Source organism: Sceloporus undulatus, chromosome 5, assembly GCF_019175285.1.
Source record: "Sceloporus undulatus isolate JIND9_A2432 ecotype Alabama chromosome 5, SceUnd_v1.1, whole genome shotgun sequence".
Classification (NCBI taxonomy): domain Eukaryota; kingdom Metazoa; phylum Chordata; class Lepidosauria; order Squamata; family Phrynosomatidae; genus Sceloporus; species Sceloporus undulatus.
Genome location: NC_056526.1, coordinates 357,080 through 379,690, shown reverse-complemented (window position 1 = coordinate 379,690; position 22,611 = coordinate 357,080). Strand labels below are relative to the sequence as shown.

The 22,611-nt window shown below is 56.4% G+C and overlaps 1 protein-coding gene across 1 annotated transcript in view; it reads right to left on the bottom strand.

Moving 5' to 3' along the window:
• Positions 1-3,441: 3,441 nt before the first annotated feature.
• Positions 3,442-22,611, bottom strand: part of SND1 (staphylococcal nuclease and tudor domain containing 1) — a 229,721-nt gene continuing 210,551 nt past the window's right edge. The window contains exons 15-22 of the mRNA XM_042466503.1: positions 12,248-12,436; positions 9,430-9,571; positions 8,234-8,357; positions 7,902-7,971; positions 4,910-5,023; positions 4,229-4,432; positions 4,004-4,048; positions 3,442-3,801 (exon numbers count right to left, since the gene is read on the bottom strand). Of these exons, the coding sequence (XP_042322437.1) occupies positions 3,736-3,801; positions 4,004-4,048; positions 4,229-4,432; positions 4,910-5,023; positions 7,902-7,971; positions 8,234-8,357; positions 9,430-9,571; positions 12,248-12,436 (954 nt within the window). The 3' untranslated portion in view covers positions 3,442-3,735. The remainder of the gene's footprint in view (positions 3,802-4,003; positions 4,049-4,228; positions 4,433-4,909; positions 5,024-7,901; positions 7,972-8,233; positions 8,358-9,429; positions 9,572-12,247; positions 12,437-22,611) is intronic.

The following is a 22,611-nucleotide window of genomic DNA, read 5'->3' as shown; positions in this document are numbered from 1 at the left end:
CCCCAGAAAGGATCCTTTTCTCCCCCACCCCCCCATGTCTCATCCATTCCATGAGGCAAGTCCTATAACAGCAAAAGGGGGTGGGGTGGGGGTAGAAAAAGGCCTTTGATGCCTCCTCCCTTCTCTCCTTCTGCTGCTGAACTGCAAGGAAGACATGGCTGGGCAATGTAATTTTATGCCTGTTTAAGTCCATTTCCCCCCTTGAAGTCAAAAGCAACTTTATTCCCCGCAAAAGGCTTGACCAAGAGATGGAGGAAGGGGCTCTCTGGGAGCTTTTTGCTTTCTTCTGCTCTTCACGGAGCTGCAGCTGAAGGATGGAAGATGAAGCCCTGGATAATGGGACGATTACTCCTTGGTCAGCAGCACCATTTGCAAAGGCTTCTGCCCACCATCTCCATCCTAGGTGTTCCTTTGCTGGGAGGACTCAGTGGGGCTTAGGCCCAGGGAAGCAAGAGCCTGGTCTAGACCAGAAGCCACAGTCCAGAGCTGTCCATCATCATCCGTCCCCAGAGGGGCCACTTGGCCCTTCCTTGCGCATAAAGGCGCATCTGTGCGGAGGCTTGAAAGAGAATTTAAATCAAAGCTCCCAACCTAGAATCAGAGAGGAGAAAGGTGGGAGCCATTCTGTGGGGCTTCTCAAAAGGGCGCCTTCAGAAGAATGAGGGGTGGGCCAGGTGCAAACAACTCCATCCCCCCCCCCACACGCCTGGGTCCTTTTAATAAGGAAAGGGGTCCATTGCTCCTTTCTTCTGGCAAGATGGGGGGGGGGAGCTTTCTGCATGCATTTCCTCTGGGAAACAGAGAGCTGGCTGCCATTGCACCTTATTCTCCTCCAAAGAAATCCCTTCAGGCAAGATCTGTGGGTCAGGAGGGGAAAGTACAGTGGGGCCCTTGGTATCCGCTGGAGTTTGGTTCCAGAACCCCCCTTGGTTGCCAAAATCTGTGGATGCTTCAGTTCCATTAGTTAAAATGACATTGTAAAACAGTGTCCCTTGTATAAAATGGCAAAATCGAGGCTTGCCTTTTGGAATGATGACTTTTTAAGTATTTTCAAGCTATGGATGGCTGCATCCAGGGATAAGGAATCCATGGATTGGGGCGGGGGGGGGGGGTCCTGAGTTATACAGTTAGCCATCCCCATCCCTGGATCCCTTATCCATGGAGGCAACCATCCATAGGTTGCATAGACATGCATAGACAGGGATGGCTGACTGTACCACTCAGACCCCCCCCCCAACCCAGCCACATGGGCACCCATTCTGCCATCTCCCCCTCTCCTCACATATTCCTACCATTTTGGAACCTGAACCATCAGGGTTTGGGGGCACAAAATGAGAACACTTTCCCCAAATAAGAACCTCCCCTCCAAATTGGCATTTCTCTTGTTCCCAAATTTCTACCATTGCCTTAACATTTGGAGCTTCATCTGAGCGTTTAGAAATGGCATTTGGGGCCTCTGGAGCAAAAGGGCAGCAGGCAAAGTGACCCAGAAAAGGCAAAGGGCACAGCAAAAGGGTCCAGATGTGAAGGATGCTCAGTGCCTCACTCTCTGGAAGGCTAGAAATTTGGGGGCTGAAGGAAAATGTGATGGGGGTGGGCAGAGTTTATTTGGCCAACTCCATGGGTCATTGGAATGAGATGACACCGGCCAGAGATGGTCAGAAAGACAGCACCGCTTGAGATGGCCATTGGCTAGCCCCGGTTTCTCCTCCTCCTCCTCCTCTTCCGCTGTAAAACAATCCCTGCTTCTAGCACCAAGTGAGCTGGCAGAACATGGCTTCCTAATCAGGTTTCGTTGCTAACCAGCTTTTATGTGGGAAAGTGTTCAAAAACGGAATCCGTCACGTAGCCCCTGGACTCATCTGGCCGGCTTTTCAAGATTCGGCTGAATGGGGAAATCAGGCCTGAGTGGATCAATGAGGAGAATGAGTTGTCGTTGTTGTTGTTGTTACCTGCTGAATGAGGCTCTCCTTTCCAAATGAGAGACCTCCAAGGGATCCTGGGATTATTAGCTGCCCTTCTCAGGTCTTGCAAATCCAGGGCGGCAGCTGTGGCCCCTTTATTGCCGTAGCTCTCCTAGCAATTCTCCGCAATGCAGCCTCCTCCTCCTCCTTTTCCTCCTGCCTTCACTTTCCCAAGCGCAAGGGCCTTTTCCAGTGGGTCATGCCATCTCCTAATGTGGCCAAAATCTGACCTCCCCACTCTGCTGCTCCTTTGGATGTCTATGGACAGTTGGTTTGCTCCCGGACCCATTGATCTGTCCTTTTGGCAGTCTGGGGTATTTGCAGGACTCCCCTCCAGCAACATGTCTCCAGTGGGTCGATTCACAAGGGAAGGCATTGCCCCACTGTATTCTGCCCTGGGTGGGCCTCATCTAGAGTCCTGGGTTCGGTTCTGGTGGTCTCAATTTAGGAAGGAAATGGACCAGTTGGAGACAAGGTTTAGAGAAGAGCAAGAGGGATGGAGAAGAAAACCTATGGGGTGAAGGAGCTGGGCGTTTTCTGCTTGGTGAGGAGGACTTAGTGCTGGATATGGGCTGCCCCACAGAGGAGGGAGAGGCCTGTTCCCTGCCGTCCCAGAAGGGAGGGCCAGGTCCCATGGCTTTAAGAGACAGGAGGGTAGACTTTGATGGACCATCAGAAGGAACTCCTTGGCAATGAGAGTGGTCCAGCAATGGAACCCATTGCCTAGAGAAGTGGTGGGGCCTCCTCCAAGAAGCTGGACAGGTCCCTGTCATTGAGGATGAGCTAACTGAGGAGCCTGCATTGAGCCCCATGGCTGGACCCCATGGCCCCCGGGGGCCCTTCCCACTCTACGTCTCTGTGGTTTTTCCCGTCATCTTTCTTCACTCTCCAGCTTTCACAAGCATACACAGAAAATGAAATACAACCACATGGGCAATCCTAGCTGTGGCCCAGTTCCTGGCTGCCCTTCCAAAGCCTTCCCCTTCTTTGGATCTCCTATGGCCTTCCTCCCCCCTCCCTCAGCTCCTTTTCACAGGAAATATTTATCCGCAGACCATTAAGTGTTAGTTCTGCCCTTGTTCTTGCCACTCTCTTGTCTGCTTTGGTCAATATTCCCCCCCCCCCCCGCCCCTTTGGGGACCCAGAGGAGGCCTATTCTCTGCCCTGCTTGGACCTTGCAAAGGCCTCCTCCTCCTCCTCCTCAGCAGGGCTCTTCTGCTGTTGGTGGAAAAAAGGCTCTCAGTGGTGTGTGTGTGTTGGGGGGGCTTGCATGGGATGGGGGGGCAAGGGGCAGGGACCTTCCCCCCACAACACCAGCTTTGAGGCCCAGAGCTACCTCAGCATCCTTCAGGGGAGATCAGAAGGAGGGATGTGTGAGGAAGGGTGACAGCAGGGAGTGGCAAGCACAGCCCCCAGTGTGAATTGGGCTCAGTGGGCACCACTGTGGCCTTCCACCCCCAGAATGACACCGCTTGGCCCAGCTTCTCACTAATTTTATTTGCTTACAAAGCTTTGCGCAACCAACGTCTCCCCCTCCCTCCACTTGCCCAGAAGGGGGAAGGGGTCTCGATGGGGGGGCCAATGGGGGAGTCCAAGGGTACCCTCTCCCCACGCCAAGCCCCCCACGTCTGCCTCCTCTGAAGGCACGCTGAGCCCCCTCGCCAACCCCAGAAGAGGCTTGGTGGGGCGCCAGGAGCAGGGATGAGGCAGGGGTTCAGGCGGCCAGGCCAGGCAGGAGGACAGCTGGGTCTGGACAGGGCCAGGTGGTCACTCAGCGGCTATAGCCAAATTCATCCGCATCGTCTGCCCGGAAGTCTCCGTAGCGCCACAAGTTCAACTACCAGGAGAGGAAGAGAGAGGGGGTGGGATGAATGGAGGCATTTGGTCAGGCAGACCCTCCCTTGCCTCTTCCATCCAGGGACTCCCCTTTCCAACTCCATCTCATTCCCCCAGAGCTACGGCCCCGTCTCTCCCACGCTGTCTCCGAATGCACCCCCCCACCATCTTGGGCCAAGGAGGCCAGGCGGCTGTGGACTCACCCGGGCGCTCTTGGCTGCCTCCTGGGCGTTCAGGTATTCCGTCACCTGCCGGGAGAAGATGGTGCCTGAGAGCCAGGCAGGGAGCCAGGCAACTTGGCTAGGGATCTTGCCCTGCTGCCCCTCTCCCCCCTGAAACAATGACCCCCCCTTCAGTGCTGGGCCCCTCCCGGCCCCCTCCCCAATCCTGGGCCAAATTCTGGACAAGTGTTGGGGGGTCAGACGCACCACTTTCTGGAACTGCTTCTCCTTGCGGGGCTCCACCATGACCAGCCCCTCCTTCACCAGCCCTAGACCCACGTCCCCTTTGGAGTCAGCAAACTGGAGGGTGACGTGGGGGCAGCTGGGCCCGGCATGCTCCACGTTCAGCAGGCACTGCGTGTTCTGGATGTCCCGCACCACGCTGTCCACTGCGTCCGCACGGGCCTCCTCCTGGGGGGGGGGGGGGGGGGGGAAAAAATGGAAGGATGCCAGGCACTTGCGGGGGCGGGGGGGCGGCGGCTGAGGGCCAGTGCCTTGTTACCCAGCTTGTTGTGGGTCGCCCCCTTGGTCTTCAGTATTAGGTGCCCATTCTGCATGGGCACACAGGACCACTGAAGAGGGGCACTGGGTTTCCCCTCTCTGGGCTTTGCCAGTCCTTCCTGCTTCCAGAGCATAGGAACTGGGCATCCGCCCCCTTGCCCACCTTTGGCTGGGCACAGGAAGCCTTCTGATTATCTCCTGGGGGCAGCTGGAATGGAATGGCACCATTTTCTGGGCCAGGGTCCCCTTCTGTGGGTTCCTTCCCACCCCCAACACTGAGAGAGGGGCGTCAGCTTCAATTGTGGCCCTTCCCTCCTCTTCCTGCCTTTCTAGCAGCCCATTTCCCACCCATGGCTGTCTGTGGCACCCCACTCGCCAGGCACTTACATCTTGGGGCACCTGGATGAAGGCAAACTTGTACTCAGTGGCTTGAGCTGGCAGGGCACGAGTGCTAAACGCGTGGGGCAGGGCGGCCAGGCGGGTGGAGGGCAGCGTCTCCTTCTGCTCAGAGAAGAGGGAAGAGAGGAAGTTGCTCAGAAAGTGGGGGACAGCACAGAGGAAGGTGGAACACATACACTGGGGGAAGTAGGGCTGACCACACTCTTGCCACTCCCAGGGCAAAGGTGGTACTGGAGTCCCCTGGGCTAAGAGACCCTTCCTCCCAAAAGCTGACCCCTGTCCTGAGCCAAACAAACCACAGAGCTGACCAGTTAGGCTACGGAGGGGATGTTGCTCCTCACCAGCTGACCAGTCGATGAGGGGTGGCAGAGTAAGTTCTGCAAACGGGGGGAGGAACTGGGCACAATGGTTCAAAATCAGGAGACCCTCGCAAAGATGCTTGATTTCAGGAGTCAGCAGTGTTGCAGAATCCCACCATTTTTGTCACAGACTATGGGTGGCAGAAAGGGGGCTCCTTTTGGCCCAGACTTCAGGCTCTGCTCCGCCCATTAGGGTGAAGCTATATGGCAGCCCCCCCCCCCAGCCAGTAAGCAGAGCCATGGGTCTCTGGGGAGGGCAACGTGGGAAGGGAGACTCCTTATGATGCCCTAAGCCATCTGGGGCGGAGGACTCTCATAGAATCATAGAGTTGGAAGAGACCGCAAGGGCCCTGATCCAGTCCAACCCCCTTCTTCTGCCATGCAGGAAATCCCAATCAAAGCATCCCCAGCAGATGGCCATCCAGCCTCTGCTTAAAGACCTCCAAGGAAGGAGACTCCACTATAATCTCAGAGGAAGGAGCATGTTCCACTGTCAAACAGCCCTTACTCTCAGGAAGTTCCTCCTAATGTTGAGCTGGAATCTCTTTTCCTGCAGCTTGCATCCATTGTTCCGGGTCCTAGTTACTGGAGCAGCAGAAAACAAGCTTGTTCCCTCCTCAATATGACATCCTTTCAAATATTTAAACAGGGCCATCATATCACCTCTTAACCTTCCATTCTTCAGGCTAAACATCCCCAGCTCCCTGAGTCCTTCCTCATAAGGCATGGTTTCCAGACCTTTCACCATTTTAGTGGCCCTCCTTTGGACACATGGCTCCAGTTTCTCAATGTCCTTTTTGAATTGTGGTGCCCAGAACTGGACACAATATTATTCCAGGTGGGGCCTGACCAGAGCAGAATACAGTGGCACTATTACTTCTCTTGATTTAGACACTATACTTCTATTGATGCAGCCAAAAATAGCATTGGCCTTTTTAGCTGCCGCAGCACACTGTTGACTCATATTCAACTTGTGGTCTACTTGGACTCCTAGATCCCTTTCACACGTACTTTCATTCAGCCAGGTGTCCCCCATAATCCTATATCTATGCAGTTTATTTTTCTGCCCTAAGTGCAGTACCTTACATTTCTCCGTGTTGAATTGCATTTTGTTAGCTCTGGCCCAGCTTTCTAGTCTATTCAGATCATTTTGAATTTTGATCCTGTCCTCTGGAGTATTAGCTACTCTTCCTAATTTGGTGTCTGCCAATTTGATAAGTATTCCCCCAATTCTGTCATCCAAGTCATTGATAAAGATGTTGAATAACACTGGGCCCAGGACAGAGCCCCACTGGACACCCCTCTGGTCACTTCTCTCCAGGATGAAAAGGAGCCATTGTTGAGCACCCTTTGGGTTCGGCCGCTCAACCATTTACAAATCCATGTAACAGTTGCCTTGTCTAGCCCACCTTTTACAAGCTTGTTTGCAAGAATATCATGGGAAACCTTGTCAAAGGCCTTAGTGAAATCAAGATCTACTACATCCACAGCATTCCCTTCATCTACCAAGATGGTCATTTTATCAAAGACAGAGATTAGGTTTGTCTGGCATGACTTGTTTCTCTGAAACCCATGTTGACTTTTTGTGATGATGGCATTGCCTTCTAGATGTTCACAGACTCTCTCTTTAAGGATCTGCTCCAGAATCTTTCCTGGGATTGATCTCAGACTAACTGGAGGATCATTGTAGGGATCCTCTTTCTTCCCCTTTTTGAAAATGGGGACAATGTTTGCCCTCCTCCAGTCGGCTGGGACTTCTCCTGTTCTCCAGGAGTCCTCAAAGACTATTATGGACAATGGCTCCGATATGACATTTGCCAGTTCTTTTAGTACCCTTGGATGGAGTTCATCTGGTCCAGGAGACTTAAATTCATTTAGATTAACCAGGTATTCCTCTACTATGAAATTCCACTATTCTCTGTCCCCTGTTAGCATTTTGCCATCTTCTCCACGCAGTGGCCCCACCGTTTCCTCCTTCTTCCTTTTGCTGTGGACAGACATATCCAAAAGAGCCCTTTTTGTTGTTCTTAACCTCTCTGGAAAGCCTGACTTCATTCTGTGCTTTGGCTTTTCTGACTTTACCCCAAAACATGCCTGCTATTTGTTTGAATTCTTCTTTGGTGATTTCTGTTTTTCCATTTCTTATACATCTTCCATTTAAAACTTAGCTCCATTGGAAGTTCCTTAGTCATCCATCCTGGTTTCTTGAGACACCTCCCATTATTCTTCCTCACTGGAACTGTTTTAAATTGTGCCTTCAGTATCTCCCTTTTGAGAAACTCCCATCTGTCCTGAACTCCCTTATCTGTAGGTCCTTGTTCTTCACTGCCATGCCAGAGTCATAGATGCCCTGTATGGACACATTCCTAGCCTGGCCTGGGCCTACCTGGCCCCCACCGGTGAGCCTCCAGCCCTCCTGGACCCCAACCCATGCCATGATCACTTGGCCCCAAGTGTCCCTGCCTATTTTCAGAAGCTGGTGGGCAGCCTGACCCCAGATCCCCCTGCAACCTTTGGGGCACAGAGGAGTAAGAGGCTGCCCCAGTGCCCAGTAGGGATGGGAGCTCTGGGCACAGGTGCCCAACTGGACTACTCTGCCCAGCCCCACCAGGTACACTCACATTGCCATAGTCAATGTAGAAGACGTGCACTTTGGCTGGAGACTCCACCTTCTCCACACGGGCACGGTACCTGCAGGGGGGGAATGCAGAATTATGAGGGTGAGATGTGCCACCCCCATCACCCTTTTGTGGCCCCCACACCTGATGTGACACCCTAGAACCCCTCACCTAAGCATTGGCATCTGCAACCATGCACACCAGTCACTGGGCCCCCTTCCAGATTCCAGCCACAGAAGAAAGGGGATTCCTGGGAGGGCGTCCCACACAAACATGGCTCCTGGCCCCTCTGCCAGACCCTCCCCCCACCCTCAGAGCCCCCAGTCCCAACGCACCACTCTCCGTCAACAAACTTGGCGATGCAGTAGTCCCCCCGGCGTGGCGTAAATGAACCCTCGACAGGCGGGTGGGCAGCAATCTCGCTCCGCATGGTCTCCATCAGCTTCTCCAACTGAGTCCCTGCGGGGGGTGGGGGGTGGGAGGGACTGAGTGCCAGAGTGATTGGGGGGGGGTCTGCACCAAGCCTCCCTTCCCCCACACATATGGAACCATGATGGCACAGGGTGGGGGGGCAAGAGGGCACATCCTCCAGAACAGCACCAGGGCGAGAAGGCTTAGGGATGGGTACTTTCCCCCTCAGCACCCCTAAAGCACTGGGAATCCTGCTGGACCTCCTCCCAAAACTATTCCCCTACCAAATGCTGACATGCCTCCAGGCTCACCGGCAAAGATGGCGGTGACGAAGATGATGGTGCCAGAGAGCCTGAGAAGCAGCCATGGCACATAACTGTGTGCCAGCCCTCTCTATCAGAATGGCTCTGCCTTTAGGGTCTGGCACTGAGACCTGAGCACCTAAGCACAGCACCCCCTGCCTCTCCTCTGCTGCCCTCCTGCTCCCAGGGATGTTACCCATGCCAGGCCTGCACTGCCCCGCACCCAATGAGATGCACCCACTCCAAAGAACCCAACCACCAACACCAGCCGGTCTTGAATATGGGTGCAGAGGCTTCTGGGTTGCATTGCCCTGAATGATTCAGCAGGGTTTGGGTTATAAAAGATATGGAGCAGGGTGGTATGAGGGGCTCCAGGGAGTGGAAGGAGGGAGACCCCAGGGCCTGGGAGGGCTGACCCTCTTGGTCTCCCTTGAAGCAGGCAGAGGCATGGTCATCAAAACTCTGGGTGCCAGAGGCAATCAGCAGAAAGTGGGATCCTTCACAGCTGGGTCAGCCAAACCCTTCCGGACCCCTCAGGTGCCCAGGTGGGAGCAGAAGCAGTGCCTTCTTGGTCCATATGGGCTGGGCTGGGCTGCCTCACAGCTTCATCCATTGGTGCAGGGGGCTGAGCCAACCCATGGGGGTCCCAAAGCAAAGAGTTTTTCCTTCGCACACCTCATGAGCACAAGCCCCCCCCCCCCCAGCAGGTGCCCTTCTGGGACAGCGAGGCTGCTGCCAGGGGACCTATGGTCATGGTGGGGAGGGAGAGAAGGAAGAAGACCCCCCAACCCCCACTGCCAACCTCTGCCCCCCGTTACCCGTCTCCACATCCTGCACGTAGAAATGGAGGTCATCTGTGATCTCTGTGACAAAGATAGGCTTGTAGTTGGCTGTGCGCTCCTTCTCCTCTGGCACAGCCACCACGTCCTCAGTGGGGGGCTCCTCATACTGCAACCACACCTGGGGGGCAAGAATGGGGGTGGGAAGGGGGTTAGAGATTTTGCAAGATGCCAATAGGGCTCTGGAGGCGAAGGAGGGCAGGCTGGGAGTGGCGTTGGGATGAGGGGTTTCTGCTAGGTTGACTCCTGGATGGGTCAGGATGGCTGGAGAAGCTCCCTGGGGGCACACTTGGGGGAAGCAGCCATGGATCCCTCTCAGGGTGGGCCCCAAGCTGACCAACTGCCCCCCTGGGCTGAGCTTTGGGGGCAGCATGAGGCCAAGGGAGCAGCGCCTCCTGGGTCCAGCCCCCTCCACAGAATGACCCCCCTAGTATAGAGGATCCTCAGGTGCCCATGGAGGCGGGGCAGAAAAGGGTGCCTCCCTCTTGGCTGTGTTGTAGGGGAGGGTGGCTTGCCCCCCTGGGCTCCCTGGCCCTGGGGGGTGTGGGGGAGAGTCGGGGGATGCTCTGGCTCACACACCCACCTCTGCCGCCCATCTCCCAACTGTGCCAGGTGGCAATCCTGCCTTGCCATCCCCCCAATGCCATAGCAGCCAGCACCGCCGCAGCCCTGATTCAAGGCGACAGCCTGTCAAGTCCAATTGAGTCTCTGGGTGGGCAACCAAGCACCGAGGGGAGAGAGAGAAAAAAAGGGAAGGGGGGGACTTGCTGCATGCCCTCTCCCTCCCTCCCTCCCATCCCCCCTCCCCCACCTTCCACTTCCACATCCCTGCTCTGGAGAGCAGGGGACCAGTCTGCCCCCAAAAGGGGGAACCTGACACAAAGTTCCTGGAGTGCCCCACCTGGCACTGCCCCAGTGGGTGAGAAGGGGTGCCCAAAAATGTGTGTGTTTTCCCTCAGGAGGGTGCAGAAAGGCCTCCCCCTTCCCAACTAGGCTCCAAGGGTGAGCCCAGGAAGGGAATGTCCCCTCCTCCTTCCTCTCCCTGGGACTGGGTGCAAATGCTGCCAGGCAGGAGGCCAGGGAAGAAGGGGGGCTCCATCGGTTGAGCCAGAATCCCCCAAGCTCAGGGGGCAAAGATTGAAGAAGGAAGGAAGAGAGGGGGTCCTAGCAGCTAGTGCTGCTCCAGGACTGCCCCGGGCCCCTTGGGTGCATACCCCTGCAAGGCTGACTCAAGATGGAGGCTCTGTGGCCCTGCCTCCACCACCGGTACCTGGGAGCCACAGAAGTGGACCTACTACGCAGATCCACAGAAGGTGGAACCAGTGGTGGTGGGTACTGCCCTATGCCCCCATCCTGCAGCCCCCGGACAGGCTGGGATTGACACCCCCTTGAGAGCAGGTGCCCACCTTCAGCGGGAATCTCTGTCCCTGCACCACAAATGGCGGGTGACGTGTCTGCTCCCCCAGAGGCACAGCAGCGGCCCTTGATTTAATTAAGGGAGGAATTAAGTCAAACGGTGCCAGGAGCCCTCGGGGGAGTCGGCGCTTTGCAGGCCCAGCCGGAAGAAGCCCCATTAAGTTGGAGGGAAGAGGGAGGGAGGAAGGACTCTCTGGTTCTTGGGACGGCTCCTTGGTTCCTACTGGCTACTCCCCCCGCCCGGCACACCTCAGTGCTCTTCATACGCCTGGGCATCATCTGCCGCAGCGACAGGCACTGACGGGGCATATGGCTGTGTCAGTCTCCCAGCCTTCACTAGCCGCCCAGCCATCTCAGCTGGTCACTGGCTCCCAGGGCTGGGCAGAAGGAATCCTTCAGGAGCATGGGGCCGCCCTAGCGGCCTGTGGAGGAGGAGGACTCCTCTCATGCCCAGCCTCTTTTGTGAGCCTCCACCTGAGGTTGCCCCAGGGTGATGCCCATACACTGGCAAGGGTCCCCATGGGGCAGGCAGATGGTGTGTCCCTCTGTTTGGCCCTGGTGGTCTGGCTGCAGGTCACCTACATACCCCCCCAAGGAGCCCTCTGTATCAGAGGCCACAAAGGGCATCCCTCAAAAGAACTGCTGGGGGGGGGGTCCTAAAGGGGAAGTCCACTCCCCTAGCAGGGGCTGACAGGGGCTCTTGGGGGACAGGCAAGAAAGAGGAGGACTCAGAGGAACTGCATCCCCGGCTGCCTTCCCTCCATGGGGAAAATCCCCCCAGGCATTTCCAGGGAGGAGCCAAAGAAGGCCTCCAAAGGGAGGGAGGCGGCATCCTCTCCCCACTCCTGACTGCAGGACTTAAAAATTGGGCTGGGGGCACTCAGGTGGCTTCCCTGCCCTAGTGGAGGCTGCCTGAGGAGGCATTGCCCAGCGCACCAGGGTCTCTGCTGTGCTGGCTGACTTGTGGCGAGAGTGGGAGGCTGAGAAGAGGTGAACAGAGAAGAGCACCCAGCAGTTGTGGGGTGGGCCTGGGGGACTGGGTTCTTAGCTCCCATTTGCCCCCCCCCCCATGCAGCATGAGGGTCCCACAGAGCAGCTACTTCTGCCGAAGGGGCTGGGCAAAGGCCTTGGACTTTGTCAAGGTGCAGCCCTGGCACAACCAGTGCCCAGGGGAGATTGGGGAGTGGGCACAGGGAGTAGCCCACTTGGCCCCCTGCCTCTCAGAGGGCAGCAGGGGCTGCTGGGAGCCCACAGTGGGTGGGCACGCACCTATGCTCCTGGAATGGGATGGCTGCAGGAAGCATAAAGCAGCTGCCCCCTTTGTGCCCATGGGGCAGATGCTACCTGCCAGCTGCTGTGAATGGGGCGGGGGTATGCATACCTTCTCTTTCCTCTGCTTGGCAGCCTCCTCCGCAGCCACAAGGGACTTGTAGTAGTTGCTGCGCTCAGCTGTGAAGTGGACCTTGGAGAGAGCCTGCTCTACCAGGGCTACGGAGAGGTTGGAGCCGTCGACATGGAGCCAGCCGATGAAGTTCCCGGCCTTGTCCATGCTCTCCACCTCCACCTCCACCTGCAGGAGGGACAAAGCGGTGAGTTAGCAGGCCCGCTGAGCAGCACAGGCAGGGTCAAGCATGGCACACCCATGGGCACACACACACCGGCAATAATGGTAGTGGCAAAGAGGCTGGTGCCAGGGAGCCTGAGAAGCAGCCATGGCGGGACTGGCAGGCCTTGGTCTATGCTCACCACAAGTGCCATTATGCTGCTGCACCAGGCAGGGCCTGGACTATGCCGAGGGTGGGGGAGGTCCCTAGAGCCCCCTCCCCTTTGGTGCTGGCCTCCTGACACAAGGGGAGACCCTCACCCACCCATCCTCCTTCCCACCCTCCTTCCCCCAGAAGGCTGCCTGCCAGTCCAGCCCTCCCAGCCTGGGCCCAGGAGGGCACTGTGAACATTAAACCCCTCCCCAGCTGCTGCCCGGGGCAGTGGCACTTGAGCAAATTCAAAATCGATGGGCTCTGCGATCCCAGGATCAAGCGGCACATGACTTTGCTTCAGGGGCTGCCCTTGCCAGAGACACAGCAGGCGATCAATCGCTGCCCAGGACATGCCTGGCGGCAGGCGCAAGACAGGGGCATCTGAGGGCACTGGCCCCTGTCTCTGGAGTGGGCGCAAGCTGCCTGTGCTGGCTGGGCACCATGCACGGGCCCCTCATCCATAGTTGCATTATGATAAAGCCCACTGAGACCCCCCTCCCCAAGAGACTGCTCTGGAAACTGTGAAGCAGAGCTTGCCAGATCCATGGGGCCAGAAGGACACTCTCCGGACCCCGGGAGCATTTCCACAGATGGCGCGTGGCAACCTCCCGGGTGGCCCTGTCACTCTTTGACTCAGCCTCTCCTCAGAGCCCCAAAAGGCTGCAGTAAGGAGATCAGAGTGGAGGTCCCACATGCACCTCCCTGAGATACTCTGAGAATGGGTGCTATAAAAAGAGTTGCTCAAAAATTAAGAAGAGTAAGAGATCTTCCAGAAAGGAGCGTTCACATGCAAGGAACCACCTTCCAGGTCTTTCCCCGACTCCTCCTACCTGGCTGCCATTTGGGCTCCTCTGCAGTGCAAGCAAGGTCAACGCTATAACCTCTCCAAAACCTCCCACTTGTATCCAATTAGGCTGCTTCAAGCTTGATTAAGCCATCAAGTGGGCATCTAAATATGCAGGGAGGCTGAGGATGCCAAAGAAGGGTTGACAACCCCCACCCCTACTCCCAGGGATCACCAGGCAGGATCCTGGCATGGCCCAGGAGACCCCAGAATGGCAATCAAGCAGCCACTGAGCTCAGCGGGCACAGCCTCCCCTCAGCCCCATTGCTCCTGATGTCAGGGTTGACCAGGAAAAGAGCTCCCACCTCCACTAAGGACTCAGGGGGGCAAGGGTGGGGGGCTCTGATGCCAAAGTGCTGCAGTTGTTGAAGACCAGCAGAAGAAGGGAGTGGTGTGTGGCCCATTCCTGCCCAACATACACCCAGAAATTGGCCCCACCAAACCAGTGCTGTGAATGTCAAGCGGGTGGGGAAGTGAATGAAGCCCCCCCCTCACGCAGGTGGATGCAAGAGGCAACGACATTGGGCAGAGGGGGAGATGTGCTGCCATCCTGGCCCACCCTTGGTTTTCCAAGGGGGTGACCCTTTGTCCCCAGAGAAGGGAGAGGCCAGCAAGGAGATGCCTGCCACACAGGGGAAGCGTTGGCTCTCTGCTCTACTGGTAGCCCACCAGGAAGGAAGCAGCCCTAGGAGAAGGGCTCAAAGTATCTGTATGAGCCCCTGGCCTGGGAGTGAGCCTTCAATGGGGGAGAGGACAAAAGATGAGTCAGCCATTACTAAGCCTCCCCACCCCACAGAGGAGTCACCTGCTGGCCAAGGATGCCCCCCCCCCCGGCCTGAGGCAGCCAAGACCTCCAAGGTCCCCCAGCACTGCAATGGCCTTTTCCAACAGGGTTGAGGGTTCTGACTGTATATTTTAATCTTTTAAGCCGCCTCGGTTGCATTTTGTAGAGAGGCGAGATATAAATAAATGTTGTTGTTATTATTATTATTATTAACAGCCAGGCCCTGGCAGCTGTGCCCTTATAACTTGGGGACATACCCAGACCCATCCAATACCCACAGTTTCATGGGTTAGCAAGCCTTGGGCCCAGAGACCTTGGGCAGAGGAGAGTGGGCACCCCATGCAGGGAAGAAGGCTGGGGAGAAGGCTGGGCAGCTGGTCTGGCGCTCTGTGGCAGGTCCCAAGCCGGTCCTCTCCCTGCTCTCTGCGTGTGGCGTCTGCGGCCGCCTCTCCCTCCCCGGCTCCCTTCCACTCTTGCCATTTGGGCTTCACTCAGTTGTGAAAAGGCTTTTGATGCATAAAATGAAGCACTTAGCAAAGACGCTGGTTTTAAACGGATGCGGTGGCTGCGCTGGGAAAAGGAGGCACAAAGGGGGGTGGGGTGTAGGCGCCAAGAGGCAGCCTAAGGAGGAAGGGCAGGGATGCCCACCCCCATGGACCCCTGCTTGGGGACTCTCAACACCCCTGGGACCTCCCTGTCCAGCTCCCCCCTTCCCTCTGTCCACTGGCACTTCTCTGGACCCTCAAAGTGGTGGTCCCTGGGCACAGCCTGGCACAGAGATGACAGGAGAAGACTATGTCCAGACCCCTCTCGCCAAGACTCAGGTCAAGTGCCAGGGCCACAAGAGATGCTTCCCTTGCAAATCACACCACTTGCTCCCTGGTATGTGCACCACAAATACCCAGAAGCTCTATGGGGCTACCCCTCTGGAAGCCCTTGGGAATGTCAGCTGGACCAAAGTTGGGCAGTGAAGCTCCTTACAGGGTCATTGCCCTTCTGCCCAGTGGGGCATTTTCCCACTGCCCCTCGCCCATGGGCCTGGCCTGCAGATGGCATCTCCTCTGCGAGATGTGGGCCAAACAGGGAGTCCGGAGCACAGCCTCGATGGCCACAGTGGCTTGGCACATGGGACCCCACTCAGGCACTCTTCTCTGGCTCTGTGGACCCTGATGGGGGGAGGCAAGTGGCTGGGGCCCCTCTGTGGCCCTCTGGGCCTCATGCCCCCTCCTCTGGGGGACATAGTGGCTGCAGTGGGCGGCTTTGTGGAGTGTGGCCAGCGCTCTTCCTTTTTGCTGCTGGCTCTCCCTCTGGGCCACTGATTTCAGCATGTGGGCTTTTTAGTCCCCTTCCCAGCTGCCTCAGGTGTCCAAGTGACCAGAGAGCCGGACAGGAGCATTTTACCACACAGCCGGCTCCTGGCACACAGTGACCACTTGCCCACAGAGCCCCAGAAAGAAGCCAAGAGAGACTCCAGAGCCGGCAGAGGGCCACATCAAGAAGCATGGTGGGCTCTCTGTGAATCCGCTCCCTGTGGATCATCCCAGCCCTTCTAACTGAAAAAAGAGAGATGATTTACTGCCACAGAAACATGCAGAAACATAAAAGCCATAACCATCACAGAGGCCAACAGATCAGGAGACAGAACGGGTCCGATTAGAATAACTCCATCCATGGGGTATTTATCTTACTGCATCTTAAAACCCCCCAGCCTGATCCCAACTTCCGAGGGGCTTCTCATGGCTTCTCTCCCCCCCCCAGTTACCCCTCCCTCCTTCCCCAACAAAACTGAAGCTGGAATTACTAACTGCCTCCCACATGGCAGACGTTTTAAATTTAAGTATTCAGAGGTGAAGGTGAGCAATGAAAATCATAACGGGGTCCAGCACTAGGGAGATTTATGTCTTGTGAGTGCATGGGGAGGGTCTCATTGGCATTGGGTTGGGGGGCAGCAGATGAGGAGGGGGCCTGGACTCCCACAGCAGCAGCCGGGCAAAGGGCCTGCCAGCCAGTGGGATGACAGGGAGGCTACCAGAGAGCTGGTGAATGCCACCTGCCCTGTAATTCTTTCACTGACCCCCTTTAAAGCCCCCCCCCCCCAGTTTCTCTCTCTCTGGGCCCAGGATTCCCTTTCTCAGGGTGATCCCAGAGTGTTTGGGTGGAAAGGAGGGACGTTTAGAGTCTGCACCCCAAGGGCATGGTGGGCATGAGAGCATCTGAAGTGGGGGCAAACCCAACCCCTCCAATCTCTGTCTGGCCTCAGTCTGGGCAGACCAAGCCAGGAGCCAGGAAATATGGCCCCATAAGAGGCCCCTCCTGAACGGAGTAGAGTTTGAGGAGCAAAACTAGCAGACTGGGGGGTGGGTTGGGATGGCACCCAACTGCATCCTGCCTCTGGCCCACCTGCCAGTCCCCTTGGCACAGTCCCTCCCATCTGAGTGCCTCCCCTCCCCTCCTTGACATGTGTGAGCCTCTTCCATCATCCCCACATCCCAGCCATGCCCACTCCCACTGCATCCCACCCCAAGCAAAGGAGGCCTGGCGTCGGCACTTAGACCAGGCTGACCGTCTGCCTGTCTGGCTGGGGCTGAGCAGGTGCTCCTTTGAAGGCGCCCTAATCCCACCCAAATGCAGCAGAAAAGCCCTTTCTGGGGAAAGTGCTGTGCAGGCAAGTCAGCAACATCCAAGGAAGCACAAAATGCTCTCCTCGTTAAGCAAACGAAGCAGCCTTGGAAGGTTGAGGGGGGGGGTCAGGATGCTGGTTGACGCAGCAACTTTGAGCGCATGGAGGAGAAAAGAAGGCAGAGGGAGCGGGGTGGGGGTACTCAGCCCCCAAGTGCACCTCCCTGGCAACAGACTCTGGCTTTGGTCCTTTCAGGGCCAGGGACCCCACAGGGCATCAGCCATGGGTCAACGCATGGCACATGGGGGAAGGGCTCCAGGGACACAGGCCAAGAGTCAGTAGCTGCGCTTCTCTCTGGGCAAAGAGGAAGCAGCGGGCACCAAGGAGTAAGTGGAAGTGCCAAGGGCACATGAGCAGCACAGTCACAACCCGACATTGCAGTCTGAAGCCTCTGGCTTCTCTTGGGGACCCACAGGTGTGGGTCGCAGCAGGAGGTCCAGAACAGATCCTTCCACAATGGCTTCGAGCCACAAAGACCGCCAAGAAGTCTCTCACTGACAGGGCGAAACTGACTGGACAGGAGAGAGCAACAACAACAACAACACATTGAGAGGTTGCCCCAAAGTCACCTGCAGGCACCCCTTAATAGAAGCAGGTTTGCCATCATGGCACGCCTCTTGCCTGACTCCCCTTCGACTCCTCACAGGGAGGAAGACAGGCGTATCACTTGCACAGACCAGGAGGGATCAGAGCCCGACAAAAGGGAAAAGCCAGCCTGCAGCCATGCTCCCCTCTCACAGCAAGAGGCAAACACGGCCCTTCCAAGCACCCTCCATTTAAGCGGAGTATTTCCTGAGGAGCAAAGATGCTGGAGACGCAATGGTTGAATGTTGGGCCAGTGGCAAGGAGGACAGCAAGGGTCCTTAAATGCACAGGCAGGCACTTCCAGCCGACCCCCAATGTGGCCACTTGTCTCCATCTGGTGTCCCTGCACCCCTTAACCTGAGGACCATGTGGCCTAACCCCTGCCCCCCCATTGCCAGGATGGAGGGGGCACTGGGGGCAGGTACGTGCTGGAAAGGAAGGACTAACCCTGCGGACCCTTCTGGGTGAGCAAGCAAGCAGGGGAACCAGCTGCTGGGCACATGGGCCTGACCAGAAGGGCAAAATGCCAGAGGAATATTCTGTGCTCCAGATGAGATAGACATCACTGTCTCCCTCAGAAAAGATCAGTGTGTTTGGAGAAAGGAACAAAGGAACTCTCCTTGCCCTTAAAGCAAGGAGCCAATGGTGGGCAGGAATACCCAGACTCCACCCCTGACCCCAACCCTCTAAATCTAGGCTCATCTCCCTGGAGCTCCGCTGTGGCTACTACTTTCCATTTCAAAGATCACCTCCTATTACTGCTTTTATCTGCTTCTGGTGGTATGTCTTGCTTTCAGGAAAGGGGGGCTCTGGACACTTCTGCATGGAAAAGCAGTGCAGAAACAATCCCAGATGCATGAGATTCTGCCCTGGAGTTTTCATCCTGAGTTCCCCAGGATCAAGCAGAGACCCCTAGAGGAGGGGTCCGGAGGGGCAGGTCCAGGCTGGTGGAGATGAGGCTGGGGATTCCCTTCTGCCCCCCAACCTGTGGGCCCTCTGGTTCCCCCATGTGGCCCTTGTGGCCTCCTCCAGCCCCAACAGCAGCCCTCCAAGGGGTCAGAGCCACAAGGGTCTGCTCACCTGCCTTCATAAGAATGATCGAGGGGAAAATGGACCCTGCTCTGAGCCTTCTCCAGCCCAATCTGGGGTCCACCATAAGGACCAGGGGAGGACTGCAACACCTATCCCCTAGTCCATGCTGACCAAGCCGGTGGGGGTGATTGGAGCTGCAGTCCAACACAGCTGGAGGGAAAAGGCTGCCCAGCCCAGGGGTAAGCGCCAATATCACTACTATATTAGTGGGATATCTGACCAAATCGCTCTGGGTTCCGCCCTCCACCTCACTAACCGCTTTGCTTCTCCAACCCAGGAAGAAGAGGCACCCCAAATGCAAAGAGGATGTCCCACAAACGCAAAGCCTGTTGAGATAAATGGCAAGAAGGCTGGCAACGGGTGAGGCCTGAAGCGGAGAGCTCTGCCCTGCAAGAGAGCAGCTGCCATTGCTGTGGCGGATATCTGTGTCTCCGCTCCGAACCGTGATTGATTATTCCTGCCAGCCTGCGCTCTGGCCCCTCGCCTATCGCGCCCTTATCTTATCAGGACAGGCCTGATCGGCTGCCTGCCTGGCGGCCCAAGAGCTTCCTTCAAAGTTGCTGATCAGCATCAGACAAGCCCAGGAGCAGAGGGGGGCCGAGGGGCAGGGAACCCTCTCTCTGGCTCTCCCCTTTTGGGGGGGGGGGAAGTGGCCAGCCCCCAGCAGAACAGTCATGGGGGGGGGAATGGCTGGGACTGCCCTGTTCCGCATGGAAAGCTGCAGGAAGCACCCCATGGGTGGCAAAATGGCTGCAGTGTTGATTGTGGGCAAGTGTGGGAGGCCTGGTGTGTAGCCATCAGGCCAATGGTGGGAGAAAGCGCAGGAATCCTGAGGGTCTCCATCCCTTCATGACTAAAAAGATGGGTGGGGATCCAGAACGCCCCTCCCCCAGTAAAAGGGGGGAAACTCACAACTAAATGCCCCATGACAAGATGGGGGGAGGGGTAGGGGGAGGGCTTGGGTCTCAAAGGAGGGACCTCTGGGCTTTGTAGAAGGTTTGCGGCACAGAGATGGCGGGTGGGACGTCATCGTGTTGCTGGAGACTAACTTGGCAGGAAGGAGAGCAGAGGGCAGCATTGCTCTTTCCTGTAAAAGACCAAGGAAGCCACAGGAACCCCAGAACAGAAGAGGGAAAGCTTTGCAGAACCTCAAAGGGACAGGACCAGTCCTCCCAACTGGTTTAGCACTGGGGAGAAACCACTGCCCCTTGACCCAAACGCTGTAAAGGTCGGAGACCCCAACCAGCCCTGGCAAAATGCACACCGCCCCCCATCACCAGACCTATTTGCTGGGTCAGCTGACGAGGGAAACTGAGGCCCCAGCCTGACGCCCCACTGCTCCTGTGCAGGATCCCACACAAGAGAGGGGCCAGGTTGGATTGACTGCAAACAGCGACCGCAGCGTAAGCCAATGCAAGAGGACATCCCAAAGGGAAGGGGGACTCCCGAAAGAGGGTGGAAGGGGGCAGGGAGGGAAGAATAATCACCGATGAGTTTGGAGGGCCCCCAGGGCCACCGCGTCCAACCCTGGCCAAGCAGGAATCCACAACCAAAGCCCTACTGGAAGACGGCCACCAGCTTCCATTTAAAGGCCTCCAAAGGAAGAGACCTCCCCCCCCCACCCCCTAAAGCAGTCTATATTCCACTGTCAAAGAGCACCTATTTTCCGGAAACTCTTCCTGACGTTTAGATGGAATCTCTTTTCTTGTATCTTGAATGCATCGGTCCGCGTCCTGGTCTCTGGAGCAGCAGAAAACAAGCTCTCTCCACCTACTACAAGACATCCATTCAAGCATTTAAACATGGTGCAATCACTTCACCTCTCCAACAGACCAGGACTCCCGACTGCGGCGCTTCGCAAGTCAAGGATGCTCTGAGAGAAACAGAAGCTTTCTCCAGAAAAAGGGGCTTTTGCCCAAAGGAGGAGAACCAAAAGGAAAGAGAGGAGCGCAAGAAGACTGTAAGGGCTACAAAAACAAAACGAACGCAAGCATGGAGGGAAAAGATTTCAAGGGCTCCGCATCAGTAATAACATTGTTTCAAAAATCTGGATGTCCAAAACCCAGCTGGCAAAGGGCTGGTCCACTAGAAGACAAAGGCGTTTTCAGGGAAGAGGGAGAGCACAAGCAGTTGAACACATTTTTGGTGGAGAGCCACCGCCATCTCCCTGAACTGACTGGTGGAAAAGGGCTGGTTGTAGTTGACTTAGGGCAACCCTAAGGTGAACCTATTGTGGGGCTTTTATGGTAAGGTTTGCACAGAGGAGGTTGGCCACCAAGACCTTCCTCTGAGGCTTAGAGGGTGTGACTTGCCCAGGCTCCCAAGGGGATTTCCTTGGGCCAGCAGGGGTTCTAACCTTGGTCTACCAAGTCCTAGTCCAGCACCAAACCAACTATGCCACGCTGGCTTCCAATGAAATGCACACAAACACACTCACAGCAGGAGAGGCACCTGTGACTGGAGGGAGGCTTTTAGGAAGGGAGTTTGAGACACCGAGACAAACAAGACTACCAGAGATCAGGATCCCAACAGCCCTAGAAGGAACAAAGGACTGAGCCCAGATAGGGCCCTCCCAAAAGGTCTTCCTGCAGCATATTCGAATCAGAGAGTTCGAAGAAGCCCCCAAGGGCCCTGATCCAGTCCAACCCCATTCTTCTGCCATGCAGGAACTCTCAATCAAAGCAACCCCAATGACAGATGGCCATCCAGCCTCTGTTTAAAGACCTCTAAGGAAGGAGACCCTGTCGCACGCCGAGGAAGGAGTGTGCTCCACTGTTAAACAGCTCTGACCTTAAGGAAGTTCTGCAATCTCTTTCCCTGCAGTCTGCATCCATTGCTCCATTGTGTCCTATTCTCTGAAGCAGCAGAAAACAAGTTTGCTCACTCCTCAATATGGCACCCCTTCGAATATTTAATCAGGGCTATCATATCACCTCTTAAACTTCTCTGCTCTAAGCTAAACAGTTCCCTAAACTGCTTCTCAGAGGGCTTGTGGTCTCCAGACCAGAACTTGAGCCAGGACATGCATGACCCTGGAAAACATAAGGAAAGGCAGGCAAATGGGCTCAGCTGGTCCAACGATGGAGTGGGCGGGGAGTGGGAAGAGGTGGCCAGTCCTTGTATCGGAAGGCCGAAAAAAGGGCATTGCTCCTTGCCCCCGGATCCACACTGGACTCCTGTTTTCTAGCCTGGGAAAGCATGACACAGGATGAACTATGAGGGCTACACAGGGGGGCCAAAAGTGTCACACATGTGCATCAGTGGCACCAGAGCTGGTGAGGAGTGGCCAGAAGAGGGGTCTGTGGAGGGTCAGGGGGATCTTGAGCCAGTATTGCAGGCTGGAGGCCATTAAGGAAGGAAGCAGGGATAATAAAATGGCCAGGATCTCCCTGCCCTTGGCAGGCCAGGCAATGGGGCAACCTACCAGCGATGGGCAGGGGGAGAATGCATGCCCACTGCAGTCCTTCTCCCATCATCCCCTCGGCTGCCTCTGTCTGAAGGCAAGAGATGGAGTGCTTTCGACTGCTGCGCTTCCCCCCCATTTCCAGACCAAAAAGACTCCCAAGGACTCAGAGCCAGGAAGATTTAGGTGTCTCCAGGGAGAAACCACAAATCACTCCTCTTCTTCCAGTTGGGGAGGGGGGGGGGGTGGGGGCAGGTGCGAGAGACAGCGAGGTGCCAGTGCCAGCGCAGGCGAGTGCCATGACGGCCCAGCTGAGTTACAGCGCCCGGGCAAAGAGCGATATTTATAGCGGCCCATAAATCGGTTTGACTTCTAATAAGTTGAGGTAATGGGTCATTCTTTAGGGCTTTTTGCTGCAATTTCCGAAATGCCTTTTAATGAACGCCAGGTTGGGACCTGCAGGGTTGTGCCACCCGCTTGCCCCTGCCTCACTCTGGGCCAATTACTTGACATTGGCCCCCTGGAGTGCCCTCGCCAAGGTGCTCCCACATGAGGGGGCCATCTCTTGGGGGGCGCGAGGGGAGGATGGGGAGGCTGGTG